The following is a 21,264-nucleotide window of genomic DNA, read 5'->3' as shown; positions in this document are numbered from 1 at the left end:
AGTCGCCCTCCCCCCAGCAAAGTCGCCCCTTAAACAAGTCGTCTCCTAACCAAGTCGCCCACTTGACTAATATTGAATATTATTATTAACTAACCTTTGAAACTTATTTAGAACTTATCTAGGCCAAGGGGAGAGCTACCTAGGCCGGTGTAGGTCCGGTTCGGCCGTGAACAAGTTCGGCCGGGATATATATGTATGGAACGCCAAGTAGGCGCAAAGCTGTGCATGCTGTACGTGTGTGTGTGTGGTTAATCTAATGGTGCTACAGTATCCATTATTTCGTGTTTTTGTTAGGTCTTCTATGTTGCCAAATAATTAATGTGGTTTTAAGGAAATCCAGGCATTATTATGCTGCCATTAGTTTGCCAAAACAACAGTGGATTTTATTAAGTTCGTGTAGGTCCCGTGTAAGTTAATAATTAATGATTTAGATGGCATATATTTCGTTTATCTATTTAAAACAAACGGATGTACACTATATATGCAATCATATTTTGATAATCGTGTTGTATTATCAGGTCTTTATGCTGCATATTATTTAATGTGATTTTAAGCAATTCAATGGCATTAATACTGCGATGAGTTTGCAAACAAAACAGTAGATTTTATTAGGTTTGTGTAAGTTAATAATAATGTTTTAAGATTCATAATATATTTCGGTTTATCTATTTGTAGAAATTTATATGTTGATAATCAAACCAAAGGATTTTATTATTTTCATATTACAGTGTCGATGCATATATTGAAGAAGAGGAAGAAGAAAAAAAGAATGTTGATAATATTAATAAACTGCAAAATTGTATTATATTTTTCGTAGTATTATTAAAACTTGCAGTATTTGATGCTTTATGTTTCGTTGAATATTATTTCTAAGCCTATACATTCTTAAATAATTGATTGATTGATTGATTTTAAAGCAGAAAGTATACAAACACCACAAAAGATTTTTTTTTTTTAATTCCCCGTCCGACAGCACTCAAAATTTCCGACTGACGCTGACAGGCTGCCGACCAACACTGGTTTGTTTTTTTTTCAATGATTTGGTGTATCATTTTAGAAAAAAAAAAACATGAAATACATCGCCCTAAAATCAAGAACTTTAACTGTAAATGCCCTTCATTGAGAAGATAACAATGGAAATACACGTTTCCGTGGTTACGCTTGTATTAGATAGGGCAAAACATGCCCATTTGTGCAGAACAAGTGTGCAGTGTCTGCCGATGGATGAATCACTTAATGCGAATTTACCAACTGATTAAAAGTTCAACCTGGTTTAACAAGCAATAATACTGTTATAACACACAACAGAGGTTAATGATCATAATGTCTGTATTACGCTTATGTAAAATAATAATTAGACAAGAAAACATTACGTCGTATAGGCCATGGCCACAAACCCTACATTATAGGGTCTGTATAGGCAAACAACTCGGGGAACAACTACATTCCTGAACCATCGCACATGTTCGTACAGTTACCATGTACAGAGATCAAGCCAGTCGGCTATTTTCAGCATTTGACATTCTTTCCTTGTCTCCGATAACATTCCTGTGATATCTAATTCACGCATTGATTACATGTATACTACTCGGCGTTCCATACAATAACCCTTATTTTGGGCATTGAATTATCTTACGGTCGAACAAGTGCACGGCCGAACCGGACATCATAGCTCTCTCCTAGGCCTAGATAAGTTCTAAGTAAGTTTCAAAGGTTAGTTAATAATATTCAATATTAGTCAAGGGGGCGACCTGGTTAGGGGGCGACTTGGTTAGGGGGAAACTTTGCTAGGGGGGGTGACTTGACTGGGGAGACTTGGTTAGGGGGCAACTTGACAAGGGGGCGACTTTGTAGAGGGGCGACTTTACAAGAGGGCAACTTGACTGGTATTCAATATATTCATCTGGTTCTGTAAAAAAAGAATTTCATGAAACTTAAATCATTTTTTTTTTGTATATTCTTATTTCATATGCATAGGTTTTCTAATTGCTTTCATTGTATTATGATGAAATGAATAAAACATTTATTGTAACTACATTACAAGAAATACTTAAACATGTGCAGAACACCTAACAAATTCCATCATATAAACAAAAAATACTACCATACCATTTAAACATAAAGAATATTAAATTTCAAATTGACTAAATATAGTACTGTGAAATTATTAACCTGTAGCCTACATTTGTATTTTCACATTGTTGTAAAATATTGATATAATTTATTCATTCTTTGATAAGCTTCTTTTTTTACTACTTTAATTATGTAGTGTATGCAGATTCAGTAATAACACAAGTAATGGAAACATGCACAGGAGGACAGAAACACCATTTAGAAGCACCTCCATCTGCTTTATGCTGGGCTCATGCTAACCGATTGCCAAATCGCCATAGGCGAAAACCATTTTGGATTGGTGAAAAAAAAATCAACTGCTTTAGCCATTTTGGCGAAAGCCTAAAATCAAAAAAAGTTTGAAATAATTGCTAAAAATTTCATTCAAAATTTTTTTTTTGAGCTCCATTTTTCGCTAACTCCATGTGATGCTTATTTGTGTTGTTATAACTCACAAGTTATTTTTTATTTGTAATTATTATTTTAACACGGTAGATGCAGGGCAGTGGATGTATGACGTAGACTAATATGAAGGCACGACTAGCTTGGGGTTTTCCACAAAAACTCGAGGGCCGATGTGATGTGATGGTGGTCGAAAGGTATCCTAGTATCATTAATAATAATTTAATCAGTGATTTCGTGTTTTAAATAATGTGTGAAATAATTTAATAATGCACCACGTTGGGCGCTTTGTTACACGTACTTGTGTTGTAGAGAGAGTAATTTTGCAAGCAAGGCTAGCCTAGCCTAGGGCCTAGATTGTGTACGCTCTTGATTATCATGGTGACAACTTCGGGTAACATACGATCGGGCCCAACTGGTGTGGACGATCGGGCCCCAAGCCAATTTTGAATATACTGTAGTCTAGTAAAACCACCGCTAGCTCCTCACCCTGATATCGTTCAAAAAGCAAATACTGCATAGGCCTAGGCCTACATAATTTTTTCAACTTTGTGATAGGCTTATACATATTCAGCAAATTTTCAAAGTATTGTACAGGTACCTCATTTATTGATGTGCTAAAACTATTAATTTGCCTATCAAATAACGTTATCTCTCCCACCTCCCTGAACCCTCATCGAGGCAGGGGTGGATTTAGGGGAAACCACCCCCCCCCCCAATTTTTTTTTGGAAAGTAAAAAAAAAGAAGTAATTGATTCACCCAAAAATGCATCAGAGATTTATTTTTGGCCGTTTTTCGGAGAGAAAAAATACTGTAGGATCCCCTAGAGTAGTGTTGTCTGGATCGCCACCCCCGACCCCTGTTGTACATCTCTGAAAACGCCCCAGCAGGGCTCCTTTGTTCGGACTCCACTGTCGAACATGTTGGACACCATGTCCTGTCACCAAGTTTTGGCTAATGATTTTGGTAAACTCAACATTTTTTAAATTATCAAAATTTTTCCTATTATTTCCGTACATCAAGCAAAAACCATTTTCTGAGTTCCCAACATTTTTTTCACTTGTTTTTTTTCTAAAAATTATCATATTTTTCATAATAAACTTTATTTAAAGAAAATGGCACTTACAGTTAGAAATCTGACTCCCTTGTGCCACCAAATAAGAGACAGAGAGAGATCTTCAGTGAAATAAACCAAATTCTGAATGCCCACAAAACCAAATATTTTGGTAAACTCAACATTTTTTAAATTATCAAAATTTTTCCTATTATTTCCGTACATCAAGCAAAAACCATTTTCTGAGTTCCCAACATTTTTTTCACTTGTTTTTTTTTCTAAAAATTATCATTTTTTTCATAATAAACTTTATTTAAAGAAAATGGCACTTACAGTTAGAAATCTGACTCCCTTGTGCCACCAAATAAGAGACAGAGAGAGAAAAAATAGTATGAAAAAATGGGGAAAACATACTAGAAACACCTTCACAAACCCCATTGAATGGAGCAGTGCCAATGAATGTTAATTTCTTTGAGTGTGGTATACAGGAAGTTGATGGGGTGTATTTTGAGAATTAATCTAAATGTTTTGTTTTGCAGTGCCCGAATCTTTTGTATGATGACAGTAGACCTGGATCCCCACACACTACAGCTGTAGTCGATACAGGGCAAAAATCAGTGAATTGTCGGGGGAAAAAAATGGACAGTCAGGGGTTAAAGTCTAAATAAGTAAATAAAGTACAAAAAAAATGACTGGATTAAGTCACCATGCTAAATAAACAAACACATATAAGAAGACTCAGTGAAGTGAATGCAATACTCACTGCAAAAATTTAAATACGAAAAGTTCCATTTCTATATATTTGTAATCTAGGAAGCACTGATGGAATTAAATATTGCTATTACTAATGTAGAAAATTATTGTTATTTTATTATTATTACAAAAAAATATGTTGATATTGTTATTGCAAAATCAATCCTTTCTTGCCTCAATTTATTTACTTTTTTTTATGATATTGGTAATGGTATGATCCTTATGAGGAAGTTAAATTCTGGTATAAAAATACTGAACAAATACAATGCTAATCAGTAATATAAATGCAATCATGATAGGGGATAAACTTGCTAAGTTGATGTTTGTGATCACATGTCATTTACTTGTAACTACTCAATGTGAATCCAAAAGAACAGTATTGGCTGCAGGTTTAACTATAGTTGCAGCTGAAGGTCAGACCATTGACCTCAGATGTACTGATACCATCTTCACAGAGAAACATTACATAATCTGGTATAGAAGGGCATTTGATCGAGAGGATTTAAGAGAGATCTACAGAAATGGAACACTGTTGACTGCTGACCTTGGTCAAGAAGCACTAGCGTACTCACTTAACAACTCCACCGAATTTCAACTGACAATATTAATCACAACAGGTCTTGATGTCGGGCAATGGCTTCATGGGAATGCATATAAATGTAATGTGATGGGAACCAATGGTGATACACTACTTGAAGAAAATGATTATGGTTTTCTAAATGTTGATTATCCACCACCAGCAAAATATCCATTTTGCGTTGCTAGAGATTACCAAAATGATTCCATTGAGCAAAATGTTACACTGTCATGTAACTCTGAGCCAGGTAATCCAAAAATAACACTTGAATGGTGGAGAGATGATGTCATGATTGCAAGTAGACTTGTACAATTTCATAGCAGTATGCGGTTTTCGTTGAACTACTTAAACCACACATTCAATCTTCAACAACAGGATCTAGAGGCAACCTACCAATGTAGGGTCAAATGGCGTAATGAAGTTGCAGAATGTACTGTGCAGTCAACACCTTCTCAGCCATCAACACTGATTCCAACAACAAAATACCAGACAACTGTTCCCCTGACAACAAAAGGAAAAACTACTTCACTTGAGACCATGACATATACTAGGAAGAAGACAATGCCACAGGAATCTTTGACGACAGCCAGCAAACCCACATCGTCATTAGTGTCGGGTACAACCATGTCAACCATCACATCTCCAGCTACACTGACAACAGATTTTACAACTAAAGGAAACCCTTCTTCACTAAGGACCATGACACAGACTAAAATAGAGACATCGACACATGAAACCTTGTCTACAACTAGCAAATCTACAACGCTACAATTCAATATCCCATCCTCACTAGATTCTAAAAGTACTATGCTAACTATTGCATCTCCAGGTATACTGACAACAGATCTTACAAGTAAAGAAATGTCTGGCACAGAGTTTTTAAAATCTAAAAACAATCCCCTGTATTACATCATAGCAGGGTCAGCTGTTGGATGTGTTGCTCTTCTAATAATGATAATTTGGTGCAATGTTCGAAAGAAAACATCTGGTGGACTGAGACCTTTAAATGAATACCATGAAATGCAGACAGGAAAAGGGAACAATGAGGATTGTCAACCAGATGAGGAATCCTATGGGATTGGTAATCCAGTGTATGATGAACAATTGCAACCAGATCAAACAGAGATCTTGCATTCTCAAGAGAATGCCTCATCCTTAACCGATACAGTACAGGCTACAGGATCAGAAAAAAATATACATATCTACACTCAGGTACTCCCAAAGCCAGTCAAGAATGCAAAATTACAGCCTGCTAAGGAGGGTAACGGAACAGAAAATAAAGTACCTACCTACTCTCAAGTACTCCCTATGTCTGCCCGGAATGCAAAACTACAGTCAGCTAAGCAGGCTGACAGTATAGCAGATATGGACATTCATATAATGGTTGACAACAACATCTATGCGGGATTGGTTGATCCAACTACATCCATGAGTGCCAATGCTTGTAGTAATAATGACATGGTAGAGGAAACAGCACCAAAGGAGAATAAATCAACATTAAAACAAGGCAACGAAGGACTTGTACGAGAAGAGAATACTGGGCCAAGGGACAGCCATGTGATGGAAGAAAACAATGAGTATGTTGGATTTATGGACCCACCAATACCTGCTGCATCCAAACAAGATATGCTAGGAAAAAAGATGAAGGCAAATGAAAAAAGCAGGGATGAAGAATATGATGGTGCAACAAAAAGAATAAACCAAGCTGGAGATAACGGCCTCAGGGATAGTCATGTAATGGAGGAAAATGCTTTATATGCTGAATATTAGGTAACATATTAATAATTCGATTGGAATTATGTTCATTTTAACTTGAAAACTAAGAATGAAAATTAACATATAAAATGCTAGTAAGAATCTAATCTCACAAAAGTTACCACACCACAACCCCTCTTCCTCTCCGCATGTTTTGACCAAATTAATTATTGAAATTGTGTATAAGAAATTAAAAAGAAAAACAGTAGTAAATGGCAGTATATCAAGTGAAAATAAAATGCTATAATTATCCCTTTAATGATTCAGACATAAAAAGCATCAATTTAAAAAGGAAATACAATTTCAAGACAAGAGAAAGTTTGACTTTGAAGACTACTTGCAGTTTAGGTTTTTCTTTTTAGAGGTTTTTGAATTTAATAACCTTCTCATAACACTGATTTTGGAGACCACTTTTTATTTAATTTTTCTTTATTTAAAAGGCTTCACACAGGAAAATATACAATAAAATATCAAAGACATAAAAAGTTGCCGGTGACGGGAAAAGGCCAACAGGTGAACAAATCACACCACAATTTAGGCATGGTCTCCATTTATCGATTTCTAATGGACACCAAACTGAGATTACCCAAAATTTTCCCAAAAGTGGTCTCAAATAGATGTGAACTGTATTATGGTAGCTCAATTAATGTTTGCTTTTATTGTTATTTGTGCCCTGTCTGAGAGTCCAAAAGTAACAATAGTGTATGATAGAATTTGGCTTCTCTTTTTCTCCTGAACTGAACCATTAACTACTATTATTCTGCTAACTCAAATAAACTACCAACCTACAAATGAATATGCTTGCTCCCACAGAGTAATATAATTATCATATCAGATATAGCCCCAAAAAGCCCTGTGTCTCTAAGTGAGAACATAACAGTAGTAAATGCTTTTGTTTTTGCATTTATAAATTAAAAGTGTTTCTACTTAAGGAAGTATTCAAGTAATATAAAAAAAAAAGAAGGAAACAAGAATTAAAATGTTTCCACAGTTGGTTTGCAGGTTAATTAAACATTCTTTATAGTATAACAATAACACCTATGTTTGCATTTCCATGGTGATATCCACCAAATATTTCAAAAGCTTTTTGTATAGAATTGTTTTTGTTGTATCAATTCACAGTCAGTAGCTGGAATGCCTAGAATAATAACGTTGATAATATTACTCAGGTTCTGTCCTTTGAAACTGTTAAAATAATAACACATTGCGAAACTTCCTACACTCCCTGAAGTATTACTATGTAAATAAAAATATAATTGTCGAAAAAAACACCTTAAAATTCAAAATTCTCAAGTTATATAAGCATACATTAATTTGATCATTAATTAAATTTTTTTTTATATAAATTTTAATTGGTGAGGACAATTTTTCTTGTTCGAAATTGAGCAATTTATTTTAAAAAATGATTTAATTTATTAGATTTACCTATCACTTTACTTTGACATATGAACTAAAAATACAATTACTTAGCTGCATTTGTAGTAAAAATATGCGATATATATCTGTTGTAGTGTACCTGAAGGCAATCCTTCAATTTTTATGTATACAATATGTACATAATGTAATGTAAACAATAACAGTGCATCATAAAGGGATCGAGTTTACGGAACACTTTTAAACCATCAGTTAAAATGATTAGAGGTTTGCTAAACTTCTAATACAAAAAAAAACAATTTACATAGAATTTTACTCTATTCTATTTGTGTCATACTTTATACTATTAATCTAGAATTGTTTTTAACTATTTTAATCTATAATCTGAAAAAAATACAATTACTTTTGAAACAATAAATCTTGATTGTGGATTAAATTTTCTTTTCCATTCAAGAAACAACTTAAAATATAAAAACGGCAATTTATAAAGGGTTGATTGACAATAGGCAGGTTTCACAAGTTTACGAAAACGATAACCAATACGGCCATGTCATCAAATGTGGTAAAGACAAGCCAAACCAGTCACTCGTCGCAAAAATAGCTATAAAATGGTAAAAAAATCATTCAAATCGGACATTTCCTTATGAAGTTACAAGCGTTTAACCACACAGCTGTTTAAAGAATAATATATGAGAAATTAACCATCAAAGTTTATGATTTCAGGCATTTCCCATGCAGAAACTATCTTTAAATCCTTAAAAAGTATTGTTTTAACATTGAAAATGGGGAAAATAACAGCATAGAATGATGTGTAGATATATAAAGGTTAGTTTAATGCAATAAAATAGATTTTTAAAAATTTGACATTCCAGCATGTTTTGGCCATTTTTTAGTCGATCCATCTCCTACAGTAACATATCTGTCACAACGTACGCCGTCCATGCTCTTTACACGAATCAATGATCATATTCAGCTCTTATATATGTATTTTCAAGTGTGTTTTAGGCACAAATGATGATAATAATAAAGATGACATTCGTATTCGTGATCGTTTTTGTAATGTTGCGAAAAACTCCCCATTATTAATGGCATTCTACTATCTTTTGTTTGCATAAAAGAAAATAATTTATTTAAAATTGTAAAGCACAATAAATGGATCCTTGATTCAAAGAGTGCCTACATCACTGTGGTTTTAATATTATTATTATTATAATTATGATTATGTCATGATCATGATCTATATCATTTTTATTATAATTATCATTATCATTATTAGTAGAATTGCTGTTAGCCTAAAGCACTAAATAAAATAGAAATTGTATTAAAAATTATGCATGTTTTTTCTTTCTTTTAACATAAAACTAATTTGATAATATATAGAATTTTATAATATAATATGTAATCATATTATTTCAGTTACAGCCTTTTGCATGATATACAAAAAACTGTAAATATCAGTAGAAAAGAATATTATAACTACGTGCTTATTATTGAATTTCTTTTTGGCTGGGAAGCTAAACTTTAACCATGTTAAACTTAGCAACCTAACCTCTGCACAAACCTCATCTATTTATAATGGTTATTGTTGTTAATAAATAATATTTTGAGTACTAAATATCAACTATCTTCTATAAATGTTTTTTCAAGTCATGAAGTTGAACTGAATAAACAACCCACCAACCTTAACTAATATGAAGGCTAATGGGTAAGCTTGCTATTTACATATTGCTGTCTAGATGGTGCATTTTGCATAGAAGAAATGAAATTAAACATTGCCACACTATATATATTTGAATTTTAAAACCATGTTCTCAGTAGGTTAAAAAAAAACCCAGTGCAGAAAAAAAAAACAAGTCAACAACACCGGTTACTGATAATTGCATTTGCATCAAACCACCTTAGTTTGACGGATGAGCCTGTAACTAAAGAATAAGCTTGTCTCCCTTTTAAATGGATGCACTAATTTTCATGACACAAGTTGTGGTTGAATTCCATTGGTATGTTATGCCATGTCATTTTTATTCATGTTTTCTACCTCATTTCCAGCCACCAACTTTGTTTGATACCTTTTTATGTGTATGGAACACAATAAAGAAAAAACTTGATGACCATTGTTTGTGAAAATGTGAAAATTAATTAGCAAAAAGCGTTATTAGTCTTGTGGATAGATTTACCTGTTTTCTCTGAGCAACAATTTGGCGTTGAATTTTTTCTTCATTTGTTGGTAATTTCTTCCACATGTTCTGAACTGTGTCATATTTCTGTTTGAGGCGGGGATATCGTTGGAACAGATGTTTGATGATGAACATTTTGAATCCAATGAAAAACCCTGTGAAAATTCAGAAATTCTTAATTTTGTATTGCAGAAAAGTATTCTATTAATAAAATAGCTTTGTTAAAGCGATATTCAGACTGTCAAATTTTATTTGACAAAAACATGTGCCATGCCTATAATGGTCATGATGACATCACATCTTGACCAAATATGGGCACATCTTAACTATATATGGGCATACAACAATGTTTTGTCAAATAAAATTAATCATCTGAACAGATGTTTCATGAACAGTTTGAATCCAATGAAAAACCCTGTGAAAATTCAGAAATTCTTAGTATAAAAAAACATATGACATATTGCGGAAGAGCATTCTTTTGAAGAAAAAAAAATGTGACTTGCCTATATTTGGTCATGATGACATCACTTCATGACCAAATAAAGACAGGGCTTTAGTGGGACATAACATCAAGTTAAAAAAAAAAAACATGATGATAAATAACGATGATAAATAATGATGATGAAAATGATGAAAAAAATTAGTATTAATGTTGTCGATGATTAAATGAAAATATGCTGATGATGATGACAATTGATGTTAATGGACACAACAATGATCATGAAAAACACAATGAATATGATCACTAGATGGATGTAGTGAAAACAGGTAAATGATGGTTTATGATGATGATAATGATGATGATGAAGAACGAATTCTGCGCTACATGGACACTTTATCAAATGACCAGGAATTATAATGCATTTATGAATTTCAAGTGTTGACCATAGTAAATATTACTATCAAGAGTTGCCTACATAAACGTTTCTTACCTGCATAAGTGAGAAGAGTTGATGCTGGCAGGAATAGGGACAAAATAAACACTGTGAGTACATTTTTGTAAAGTGACCTTGTAATCTCAACATCAGTCCATGCAAACAGGCTAAAAAAAGATTTTTAAATTATTAAATGTTTAGATTTTATTTGTAGTGTGAAAATTTAACACTCTCTCTGCCAGGGACGCGAGTTCACGTCTGACAGGGTTCACCCGGGGCGTTAAGGACATGAGTTCATGTCCATATCTGTCTAAACATTCCACAATTGTATAGCACGTATACTCACTGGCAGTGGTCACCAGAATGTGAACTCTCACCCTGGAGGTTAAGGGACAAACCCGGATGGAATAACCTAAAAAAAAATATTGTATGTTTGTTCATGTTTCATTACAGTTAATGGAATGAATTTATTTCCTTATAGTGGCGCCCTTTATGCCTTGGCGTATGGGATGAAACTAGGGGAAAAAAGGTGTTAAACCTTCCTTCTGAAAAATGGAGCACTATTATGTATTGTCCTGAAGCTGAAACACGAGGTGAGCAGTGGTGGAATTGAACCAGGGATCAAAGGTCCGAAACGATTGCCACGGTTCAGCATACTCACAGGTTGTGGTTACCACTTGTTTAAGCTGAGATGCTATTGCTCTAAGATTAAAACCCATACTTAAAGATATATTACTGACTTACTTTTGTAACTTCTCTAGACTATCAGCTGCCTCTCCAAGAAAATTCTGGGCCTTCTTGGCAACCTGTAGAACTAGTTGGAACTTGTCTGACATACCCAATGTTTTATCCTCTTCAGAACTCTATCATCAAATAACAAATTGTGCAAAGTATTAAAACAGTTTTTTATATGCACAGTTTAATAGCTTTGATTATTTTTATTCTATAATCATGGAATATTCTTCGACTAAAGCAAAGGGTCAAGTCAGAGTTACGCTCCTTGTGAACTGGATGGTAATGTGCTACTTGCAGTAGCTGGAATGACAGGACACTTTGGGTACTGCAAAGTTGTAGGAATGGGTTTATTTGAAAGTGCATGGTACCCAAAAAAGGTGTTATAAATGCCTAAAACTTTCAGCAGTTCAAGTATTAAATGACTCACTTTTTCAATAGTATGGTACGGCAAAAGTGAAAATTCTATATTCCAACCCCTGTAACAATACAGACGAAACACAACTGATTAGCATCCTTCTCAAACAATACCTAATTAACAAGAGATAAAATGTTACATGAGGTGTGCTAAATCCTATTTTAATTAATTTTTCATTGAATTTCACTACATCCAATGGCCAGTTACAAAATGCCTTTGATTACATTTCAAAATAAATATAAAAAACATATATTTTGAAATACATAGAAAACACACATTTTAAAATACACTAATAATAATCCAATACAATAAAACTACAAAATTACCTTTAAAAAACTTACCCAACAAGATAAGCCATGCATTAATTGGATTTAAATGGATTTAAACTTTGAAATATGTTAATAGAATTATTTCAATGTTGAAGATTTCCACCAAAATCATAGTCATCTTCACACAAGTGATTTAAAAAAAGAAGCAAGACCAACAACAATATAAACAACACTAGAAACAATACCAACAACAATAATTATAATAATATAAAAATCTAATACAATATTAAATTATTATTTTTAAATTCTTACCTTGATATTAAATATGTTTTTGAGAAATGCCAAAGAATTAAACCAAAAAAGACAGGGAGAAACCAGCCACTATAAATTGCAAACATATACAGCTGAGAAAAAGGAAGGGAAAAATAACATAAAACCAATCAAATCAATGTATAAAATAAAATAATACTACCACTAACATTACAAAATGATGAAAATAACAAATATTGTAACAAGAAAATATTGTAACAAGAAAAACAACAAGGTTCAATAATAGATAATAGCAATAAAAACATTAATAGCAGACTTTAGAGAGAATGACAAAACAAAATTTGATCCTAACAAGTAACCAATCAAATGCAAGAACAACTTACATGAATAATTCAGTCAGTTTTTGATTCATTCATTTGAAACAAGATATGTTTCTAATTAGTCAATTAATTTAATGAATCATTTACATGACTAACATATCAGGTAATAATTACTGAAATCATCATGTTAAAAATTACAGATCAAATTTAATTAATAGTAAAGTTAGCATATAATGAATTTTGTACTGAACTAATGACTATGGTCATAGAAACTTAGAAGTTACAATTTCAGAATAATTAACAGTGAAGCTGGTTAATTAATCCATGGAGGTACTACATGGTTAATTGTTTAGTTAACTAATGACTGGTGATAAACACAAGGAATTATATTATATAATAATGGCTCTAGATATAATGAAATGGAATCAGTTGTAGAGCAGAAATACTCCAGATATTATTACAAAAATTATACATTAATAAGCAGCATGACATTAAAAGTTATGGAACTAATATCCTGGGAAATATTATGTAAATTAATTTTAGGCTTTAATGATTATCTGTCTGGTACTGTCTATGGTTATAGACATTGATCTACTTAATGATAGACCCAGTGTCTATGATATTCCTTTGTAATGTTCTTTGTTTTAAATACTTTTCTTTTGTTTAATTGTCATGCAAGTTGTTCATACACTATGTTATGTTTGGCTCTAATAATTATATTTTGTCTGAACATCATAAATTAATTATATTATATATTACTGTATTATTATATTATCTTTTTCAAAAGTAAACTAAAAAATATTAGAAAGCAGTTAAAATTATTTCAGTTTATTATTATTTGCTTTGTTTTATAATTAGCAAGTTTACTGCTAAATACATTTTGATTAGATAGAACTTTCAGCTAAAAAATAAAAATAAAACCCTTAAAATTTAAATAAAAAAATTGAATTAGTCATTCAAACCTAACTATAAATAAGATATCAACTATAAGTAAGTCAGATTGGGAAAAAACATAGTTTGTATTGATTTACAGACATCTTATTATAAATACTTCTGGCAAAAATTTAAAGGAACATAAAATGGTATTAACCAATATCAGGTAATGGGTGAGGAAATTTTCCATTTTAAAGCTAGTAATCTATTGAAATATACAAACTAAGAAATTCATTTTTCATGTTCTTAATATTTTAACTCACCAAAAATGCAAGGAATGTTGATGCAGGTGATCGCCATGACAACAGAGCTGATAAGACTTTAAAATACAACATTATAGGCTCTGATCCAGATTCTACAAGAACATCAAAATATCATAATGTTGAATAGAAACTTAAAAATATTTAAGGATAAGAGCCAACAAATATAACTGTGGGAGTGATTGCTATAGATTTGGTGACTTTCCATAAAGTCAGGGGTTCAAGACTCAATTCAGTCAATATCACTTGTGTTTGAGAGAGGAGTTGGCAGGGGGGGGGGAACAAAGCAACTTATCAATGTTAGTCTCTCTCCACTTGCATCTATCCACTATTCAGATCATATATTAATTGTAATGCATGATTAAGTGTTACACTAGAGTATTCTAATTCCCCTTTAAATGAGGGTTTCACTTTTTCTTTTAGTTAACCAGTCCCTCTTTTGAACAAGAGATTTTCAGTGCTGCTCTTTTTATGGTATCTTATGTGTGACACTAAGGTCGACTCTCCTGTGGTCAAGCTGATTGGTGTTCCTAAAAAAAAACCAGCAAGACAACGAAATATTTTATTGAGTTCAATGGTAATAGATATAGAACAAAAGGTCAAAATACTTACTGAATCTTCTCACATTCTCTTTCAATCTTAAAAAAAAAAAAAACAAATAAATGAACTATAAATAGTGATAATGTTAGTGTTTTACACAATGCTTCTTACAATCTGAAGTCCCAAAGTGCCTTGTCTTATTAATTACACTGGCTGTTGGAAACAGAAGCAATCATTTGCAGTACGTAATTACCTCTACTCTTTGATGGTTAATACTAGGCATTTAATTATTTGCTTCATAGTAATAATATGATGTTATTCTTGCATAGTGCTTCATGCCTGAAGGCCTGTAACCACATCACATTCTGACTTTGGTCGCTGGATCAAACACATAAAACACATACTCAGCTCCCTGAGGAGAATTCCATAATGTTGTAGCTCGTAATCTGCACTTTTGTGTTCAAACCTACAAATGCTACATAAAAATGTTTCCCATAGTATACACCATTTTATCAGGCGTAATTTCAAACAGCGCCACCAATGTCTGAATACTTGCAACTTTTCACTGTGAGACATCGCAGCAGAGCAGCAGTAATAAAACAACCAAAAACACTGCAGGTTTTATGAGTCCCTATTTTATTTATTTTTGCTTTGGCATATTGTTTTCAAAGACTAGGCAACAACTGGAAAGAAAGCCATGCACCGGCCACTGATAAACATTGGTAACTAAGTGAAAAGCCTCTGTATGTCCCCAATGGTAGTTGCCAGGTTCTCGGAAATTTTCATTAGAAATTTGGCGAAAATTGTGTATAGGGACAGAGCTCATATCTTTTTAATAGGATTAACACAAATATATAAACTTGATTCTCTTTCTAAACTATACTTTAAGGCTTAGATAGTGGACAGATCATAAAAACCATAATTTGCTAATAAATATGAAAGTAACTCAAAACACTACACTAGAGTCAAGCACATGGATAGGGTTTCTATTTTCATCAGAGAGATCACTTACTTCCGGACAGATAATTCCTCTTCAACCTGGGGAGGTGTATCCTCAAGATCAGTATCATCTGAAAAATCCTGCAGGATTGTCAGCATCTTGTTTTGGAACCACATATGCAGTCTTGTGGTTCGGGAATTACTGGAAATGGAAGTGGCTTCTGCGGTAAACATGAAGAAAAAGAATTTAAATTTATAATAAAATGAAGTATATTAGAAACGGTCAGTTATTCTAAATGATTCAAAGGAAATTTTGTTACGTCGGGTACCTTTATTTACAAATCACTTAATATATGCAAACCTATATTCTAATTCAAACATGTACTGTCACAATATGTTGCACTGGTTAAAAATTAATTAAAATACCAACAAAGACAAAATTAACAACCAACTTGATATATTGGTTAAATACATTAAACACCTATTAGTCAAGAATATAGTTATCTTATGCAATACCTACCAGTTGCATCACCATTTCCATTGCTAAGACTGCCTCTTAAATGCCCATCTATCTCAGTAACTGGTATCCTGAATAACGATAGAAATTTATTGTTACAAAACTGACAATTCTTCCAATTGAAATACATTTGTAATAAGTGGTGCGGCACATATGTAAGACCAGCACTATACGTAAAGATTATATTTGGTGCAGCACTTATTGGGGTGTGGCAAATATTTGAGTGTTGCTTAATCAAGAGTTGCTAATTTGATCATTTATGGTAGTATGGTATCCACCACACTGAGCAACCATCTCCATTTGCTTAAGTCATAATGCTTTACGGTATCATATATTCATATTCACAGAAATATGTGTGTGAAGTTTTTGTAAAGTGAGATTATGCATAATTATTTACACTATAGAGTAATTTATGATTTATGTTTGGTAATATAGTTAATCTTGTTTGTTTTTTACTTTAAATAAACCTTTGTTATTTAAAGATACTTTATTTTGTTTTTCTTAGTTCTTTTTGTATTTTTTCTTGGTTATGACAGTTACTATTTTACTGGATGCTGTCTGGAGGACATTTGATAGGTTGTTTTTTTGGGGGGGGTTTTTTTTGGGGGGGGAGGAGGGTGGTTTTTTTTGCAGTCCTTGAAAGGTAGCAACCTGGGTTTGTACTTTATACCATACTTTTCCAGCAAAATTTGAATTGTACATAATTTCTTATTTACCGTATCATCTGCGGAATCAGAAGGTAGGTTTTCTACTCTTGTAGATCTACTTGATACATTACTAAGTGTGTTTCCATCATCTCCATTATCAGATGTTGCAGGCTTTTCCTTTGAAGTTTCTACGGCACCAGCTTCGTGAGCTTTCTCATTGTGTCGGAATTTGGAACGCAAAGCATGCCTAAAAGACATTTTACTTCCTCTGCTTACCCTGTGTACATAAAAAAAGGAATTTTAAATCTAAAAAATATACTACAAAAAAATCTTTATCAGAAAGATCTGAAAAATGCTTCTAAACTAGGCCTAGTTCTTAGGCATACTGCACATGATGACATTTCTGCCCAAAACCAATTTGGTCCCAACCAAATCGGACCAAAACTAACTCGGCCCAGACGATATTTAATTTTTATTTTTAATTAATTTCAACTTCAATTATTATTATTGTTATAATTATTCTACTGTATTTTTGTTAAATGTGTAATATTTTCTAATGTAGGCTAATTGAAAATTTACACAATTGTATTCGAAGAATGCCAAACATAACATTATAAATTTGTTAAACCCATCATAACATATTCCTATTCTTTTATAATTTCCGAAATATTTATTAGTTTAACATTCTCAAGAAAATATCATGCATACATAATTTAATAGTTTCATCTCAGGCGTATTAGGCTCACTTTTAGTGCACTGCCACAATGCAAGATGGCAGGGTATAATAGTTGGGTAGTCCCTGTGTTAATTTAAACTTTTACGTCTTGAATTGGAAAAAAAAAACTTTGTATGTAGCCAGTTTGAATTAAATGTACCTGAATAAATCTGTATATTCGTGTATTTTGTTTTGCTTTATAATCATACAAAATATACATTATTTTATAAAGGTATGTTGTTAAGATTAATGGGACTAGTAATAATTCGGACAATATAAAAAAATAAGTATATATGAATAGTAATAGGCCTAATGAAAAATAATACTATGCCTATATATGATATTAATAATTATAATAATAATACTAAAATAATAACAATAATAATATTAATAATTATAATAATACTAAAATAATAATAATTGCCATTTGGGTAATTGTTAATCGCGATCGCTATTCATCTGGGTAATTCCGTATCATTTGGGTAGTTCTCTTTGAGTTGGTTTTGGTCCGAGTTATCGTCTGGTCCGAGTTGGTCTAGGGCGAAGTTGGTTTTGGGCTGAAGTGTCGCCTGGGGCCAAGTTGGCTTTGATCCGAGTTGGTTTGGGCCGAAGTGACCAGCATTCTAGTAACTAGTAGTACTACAGCCTCTCTAGGGCCTATCTATAGGCCTAGGCCCTAGCCTAGAGGCTAGGCTCATAGTTGCCAACTTAATACGGATTGAACGTGAGACCCACGGATAATTTATCATTTACTAGTTTTACTACGGATAACAAAAACTCACGGATTTCAAGGTTACTCACGGATCAAGATTTTTAAACCAATAAACAATGATTTACGGATAGATCATTTGCCATTCGTCTGTAGTGTTTATTGTGTAGCAAAGAGTAACCCTAGGCTATGTGCAAGCCCAGTACGCTCAACGTTAGAATCGTAAACAAACGACGACCTTTACACCCGCTACCGTCTGTGTGCTTTTATTACCCAGTAATGCACCGCGCATGGGTTGTTTGTTTGTTTATCTGTTTTCCCACATGAAAGTACTGCCTGTACATTGTGATTCATGATTAGTGAGTCCGTAAAAAAATTTTTTATTTTACACCAAGCAACTGTAGGGTACTCATCCTAAGTTTACAGTAGGCCTACTGTCCTTTGGTCAAATTTAAATGAGTATAACTTTTTGGTTTACATACACTTCACTTAATTTAGTGTCCAAGATCAATCAAATCAGTAGTGAAAAGATTGCGCGAGCATCAAATGCTTGTCAACCTGGCCCACTGGGCCCTGCCCCTCCCCCCAGCCAGTGGCGCGTTGCTACGCAAAGCGAGTTCTCACGGATTTCTTTTGGAAAAGTTGGCTATTATGTAGGCTCCATAGATACAGTAGATGAGCATAGGTGAGCACTCTATGGCCTATAGATAGGTGAAATACTATAAATTTACTTGGCCAGTCTAGGTCAACTACTGTACTACATAGTACTAGACCTAGGTAGGCCTCTATTTATAGGCCTAGCCTAGGTTTATTTTTTAGCACTTGTCCTTGGCCTAGTTAGGAGGTAGGCCTAGTTATAGTAGGCCCCTAGCTGGCCACCAGCTCTGCAACCTGATTCTTACTTAGGGGGCCTAGGGCCTAAGCATGGGTAGTCCTGCACATGCCTTTTATTAGGCCGAGGCTACCCTACCCAGGTTTTTTAATTTAGGCCTTAGCTTAGGCCTAAGGCTAGGCCTACTAGTCTAGGGCTAGCCAGCCTTCCTAGCCTAGGGTCGCCTAGGCTAGCCTGCCTATAGGCTAGGTTATGTACCTGTGCCTTAATAATTTCACGTGTAAAGACACGAAACTATTAATGTATGAAATGACGACACTACCTTTTGTACTGGCATAAATTTAAGGACTGGTTATGACCTGTAAAAAACGTCCAATATCCAGACACAAAGTTCATGCCATTGTTTTTTAAAAGAAATTTCACTTTCGGCTCGACTCTCTCAGTGTATCGCAAGAGGGCGCGCTCAACTACCAAACTAAAAATTGAGTACTTAAAAGTTGAGCAGACGGTCTTTTCAGGCTGCCCTCTGCCGCAACTTCTACTATATAATATGTACAGTGATTGCCTTTGATTTGGCTTTTTATAGTTTAATAATAGGATATTCAACAACATAGTTTTGCATTAAACCTATATATTGTAGTTGATGTTTTGTTAAGTCTAAGAACTAAAAAGAAATATAATATAGAAAAACAAACACGCACTTTGAAAACTAGGGCCCAGGCTAGGCCATGATACTGCCCCCACCCCCTTCCTGGAAGATGTTAATTTTAATGTAAATTTAACAGAACTAATTATTAAATTTACCTCAAATATTGTAGGCTTATCGTCTTTTCATGTTGTTCTTTGCGTCTTCATTACCAAGTATAGCATAGGCCTACTTTAGATTGTATAAATCGTCATACATAGGCTAAATGTATTTTTTTTAAACTCGAATCACAACTAGGACTACTGACTACTGACTGAACTTAGGTGTGCGCGTGCCCGCGTGTGAAAAAGTATGTCACATGATCACTGGGTTCTGTTGACCAAGCGCGTGTGGATCTTCCAGAAGTGCCAATCAAACTGGCCGATCAGATCATCGCTGAGAATACGCCTTGTCCCTTATAGACGTAACTTTTTTTGCAATCTCAATATTTTCAGTTGGATAAAATACAATAGCAAAACTATCGAAGAGTCGCGGCTTAGCGGAAAGGCCGTCGACGTTTGAGAGCGATGGTGCAGGCCACGAATACCAACCTTTCTATTTATTAAGAATTATTTTTCATCTTGTAGAATTTACCATGAAGACCAATTTTAATGAACAATTAGTTTCTATTATAATGGTCAAAATGGTGGGGGCTCAATAGTAGGCCTACACGCTCTTATTGGAGTCTTAGACATCCTAAAGAAATGAGTGTCATGTATAAAAAAAAAAACGCAAAAAGAATTGTACTGTTATGGATATATAGCCTACATAGGCCAATATACCTGTATTTATTATCTAAAAAATCAGAAAAAAAAAACAAAAACCCATTAAAGTTGGTTTCCGTTCCATCTTTACACTTGCCTGATAGCGCTTAGAGACTTTTTGTATATTGCGCTCTATAAATTAATAACCATTAACCATTAACCATTATCACAGATAATAGAAATAAATCAGTTTTAAATGTCCTGGCCTGTAGGCAGAAATTCCAATAGTGGGGAAGGAGTGTGTTTCAGAGCAAAGTGAGCATTGGACCATTAGCGGGGTCCACGGTATTTTTTAGAAGCTCCGCTGACAAAGTGGGATTTTAAGGTTTTTATTTAATGGATTTCTGAAACTCATAATTTGTGAAAATTCTGTATAAATTTCCATTTATTTGGTGTTGCTAGAGACCTGAAGAAATAGGCCTAATATTTTCATCAAATTGTGTAGGAACATTTTAACAGCTTTTTGTTCATATGAATCAATGTGCAATCACCGGAGCTGATCAATTTCCAACAAATTTCGTTCCATGCAGTTATTAAAAAAAAGTGGGTAGAACAGCTGGAAAACGAAATGGAATGATGATAAGCATTTCGCGATAATTGCGAACGATAGTGAAATATAGCTTTGATATGACCTTTT

The 21,264-nt window shown here is 33.5% G+C and overlaps 2 protein-coding genes across 2 annotated transcripts; both read right to left on the bottom strand.

Annotated features, from left to right (window-relative positions):
• Positions 1 to 10,145: 10,145 nt before the first annotated feature.
• On the bottom strand, positions 10,146 to 16,342 carry LOC117107911 (GRAM domain-containing protein 4-like). Its single transcript, XM_033249755.1, has 9 exons — positions 16,279 to 16,342; positions 15,832 to 15,979; positions 14,892 to 14,917; positions 14,283 to 14,374; positions 12,809 to 12,900; positions 12,240 to 12,288; positions 11,822 to 11,940; positions 11,135 to 11,244; positions 10,146 to 10,357 (listed from the first exon to the last, which is right to left on the bottom strand). Exons 2-9 carry the CDS (start codon positions 15,933 to 15,935, stop codon positions 10,161 to 10,163), a joined length of 789 nt encoding a protein of 262 aa, XP_033105646.1. The 5' UTR covers positions 15,936 to 15,979; positions 16,279 to 16,342; the 3' UTR covers positions 10,146 to 10,160.
• LOC117107899 lies at positions 16,259 to 19,634 on the bottom strand. The gene is made up of 3 exons (XM_033249734.1): positions 19,501 to 19,634; positions 16,951 to 17,199; positions 16,259 to 16,346 (listed from the first exon to the last, which is right to left on the bottom strand). Exons 1-3 carry the CDS (start codon positions 19,572 to 19,574, stop codon positions 16,259 to 16,261), a joined length of 411 nt encoding a protein of 136 aa, XP_033105625.1. The 5' UTR covers positions 19,575 to 19,634.
• Positions 19,635 to 21,264: the final 1,630 nt, after the last annotated feature.

The sequence above is a fragment of the Anneissia japonica genome, unplaced genomic scaffold, assembly GCF_011630105.1.
Source record: "Anneissia japonica isolate Jap-2015-1 unplaced genomic scaffold, ASM1163010v1 scaffold2139_len280258_cov182, whole genome shotgun sequence".
Lineage (NCBI taxonomy): Eukaryota > Metazoa > Echinodermata > Crinoidea > Comatulida > Comatulidae > Anneissia > Anneissia japonica.
The sequence above is the reverse complement of the archived record's forward strand: the minus strand, read 5'-3'. Positions and strand labels throughout refer to the sequence as shown.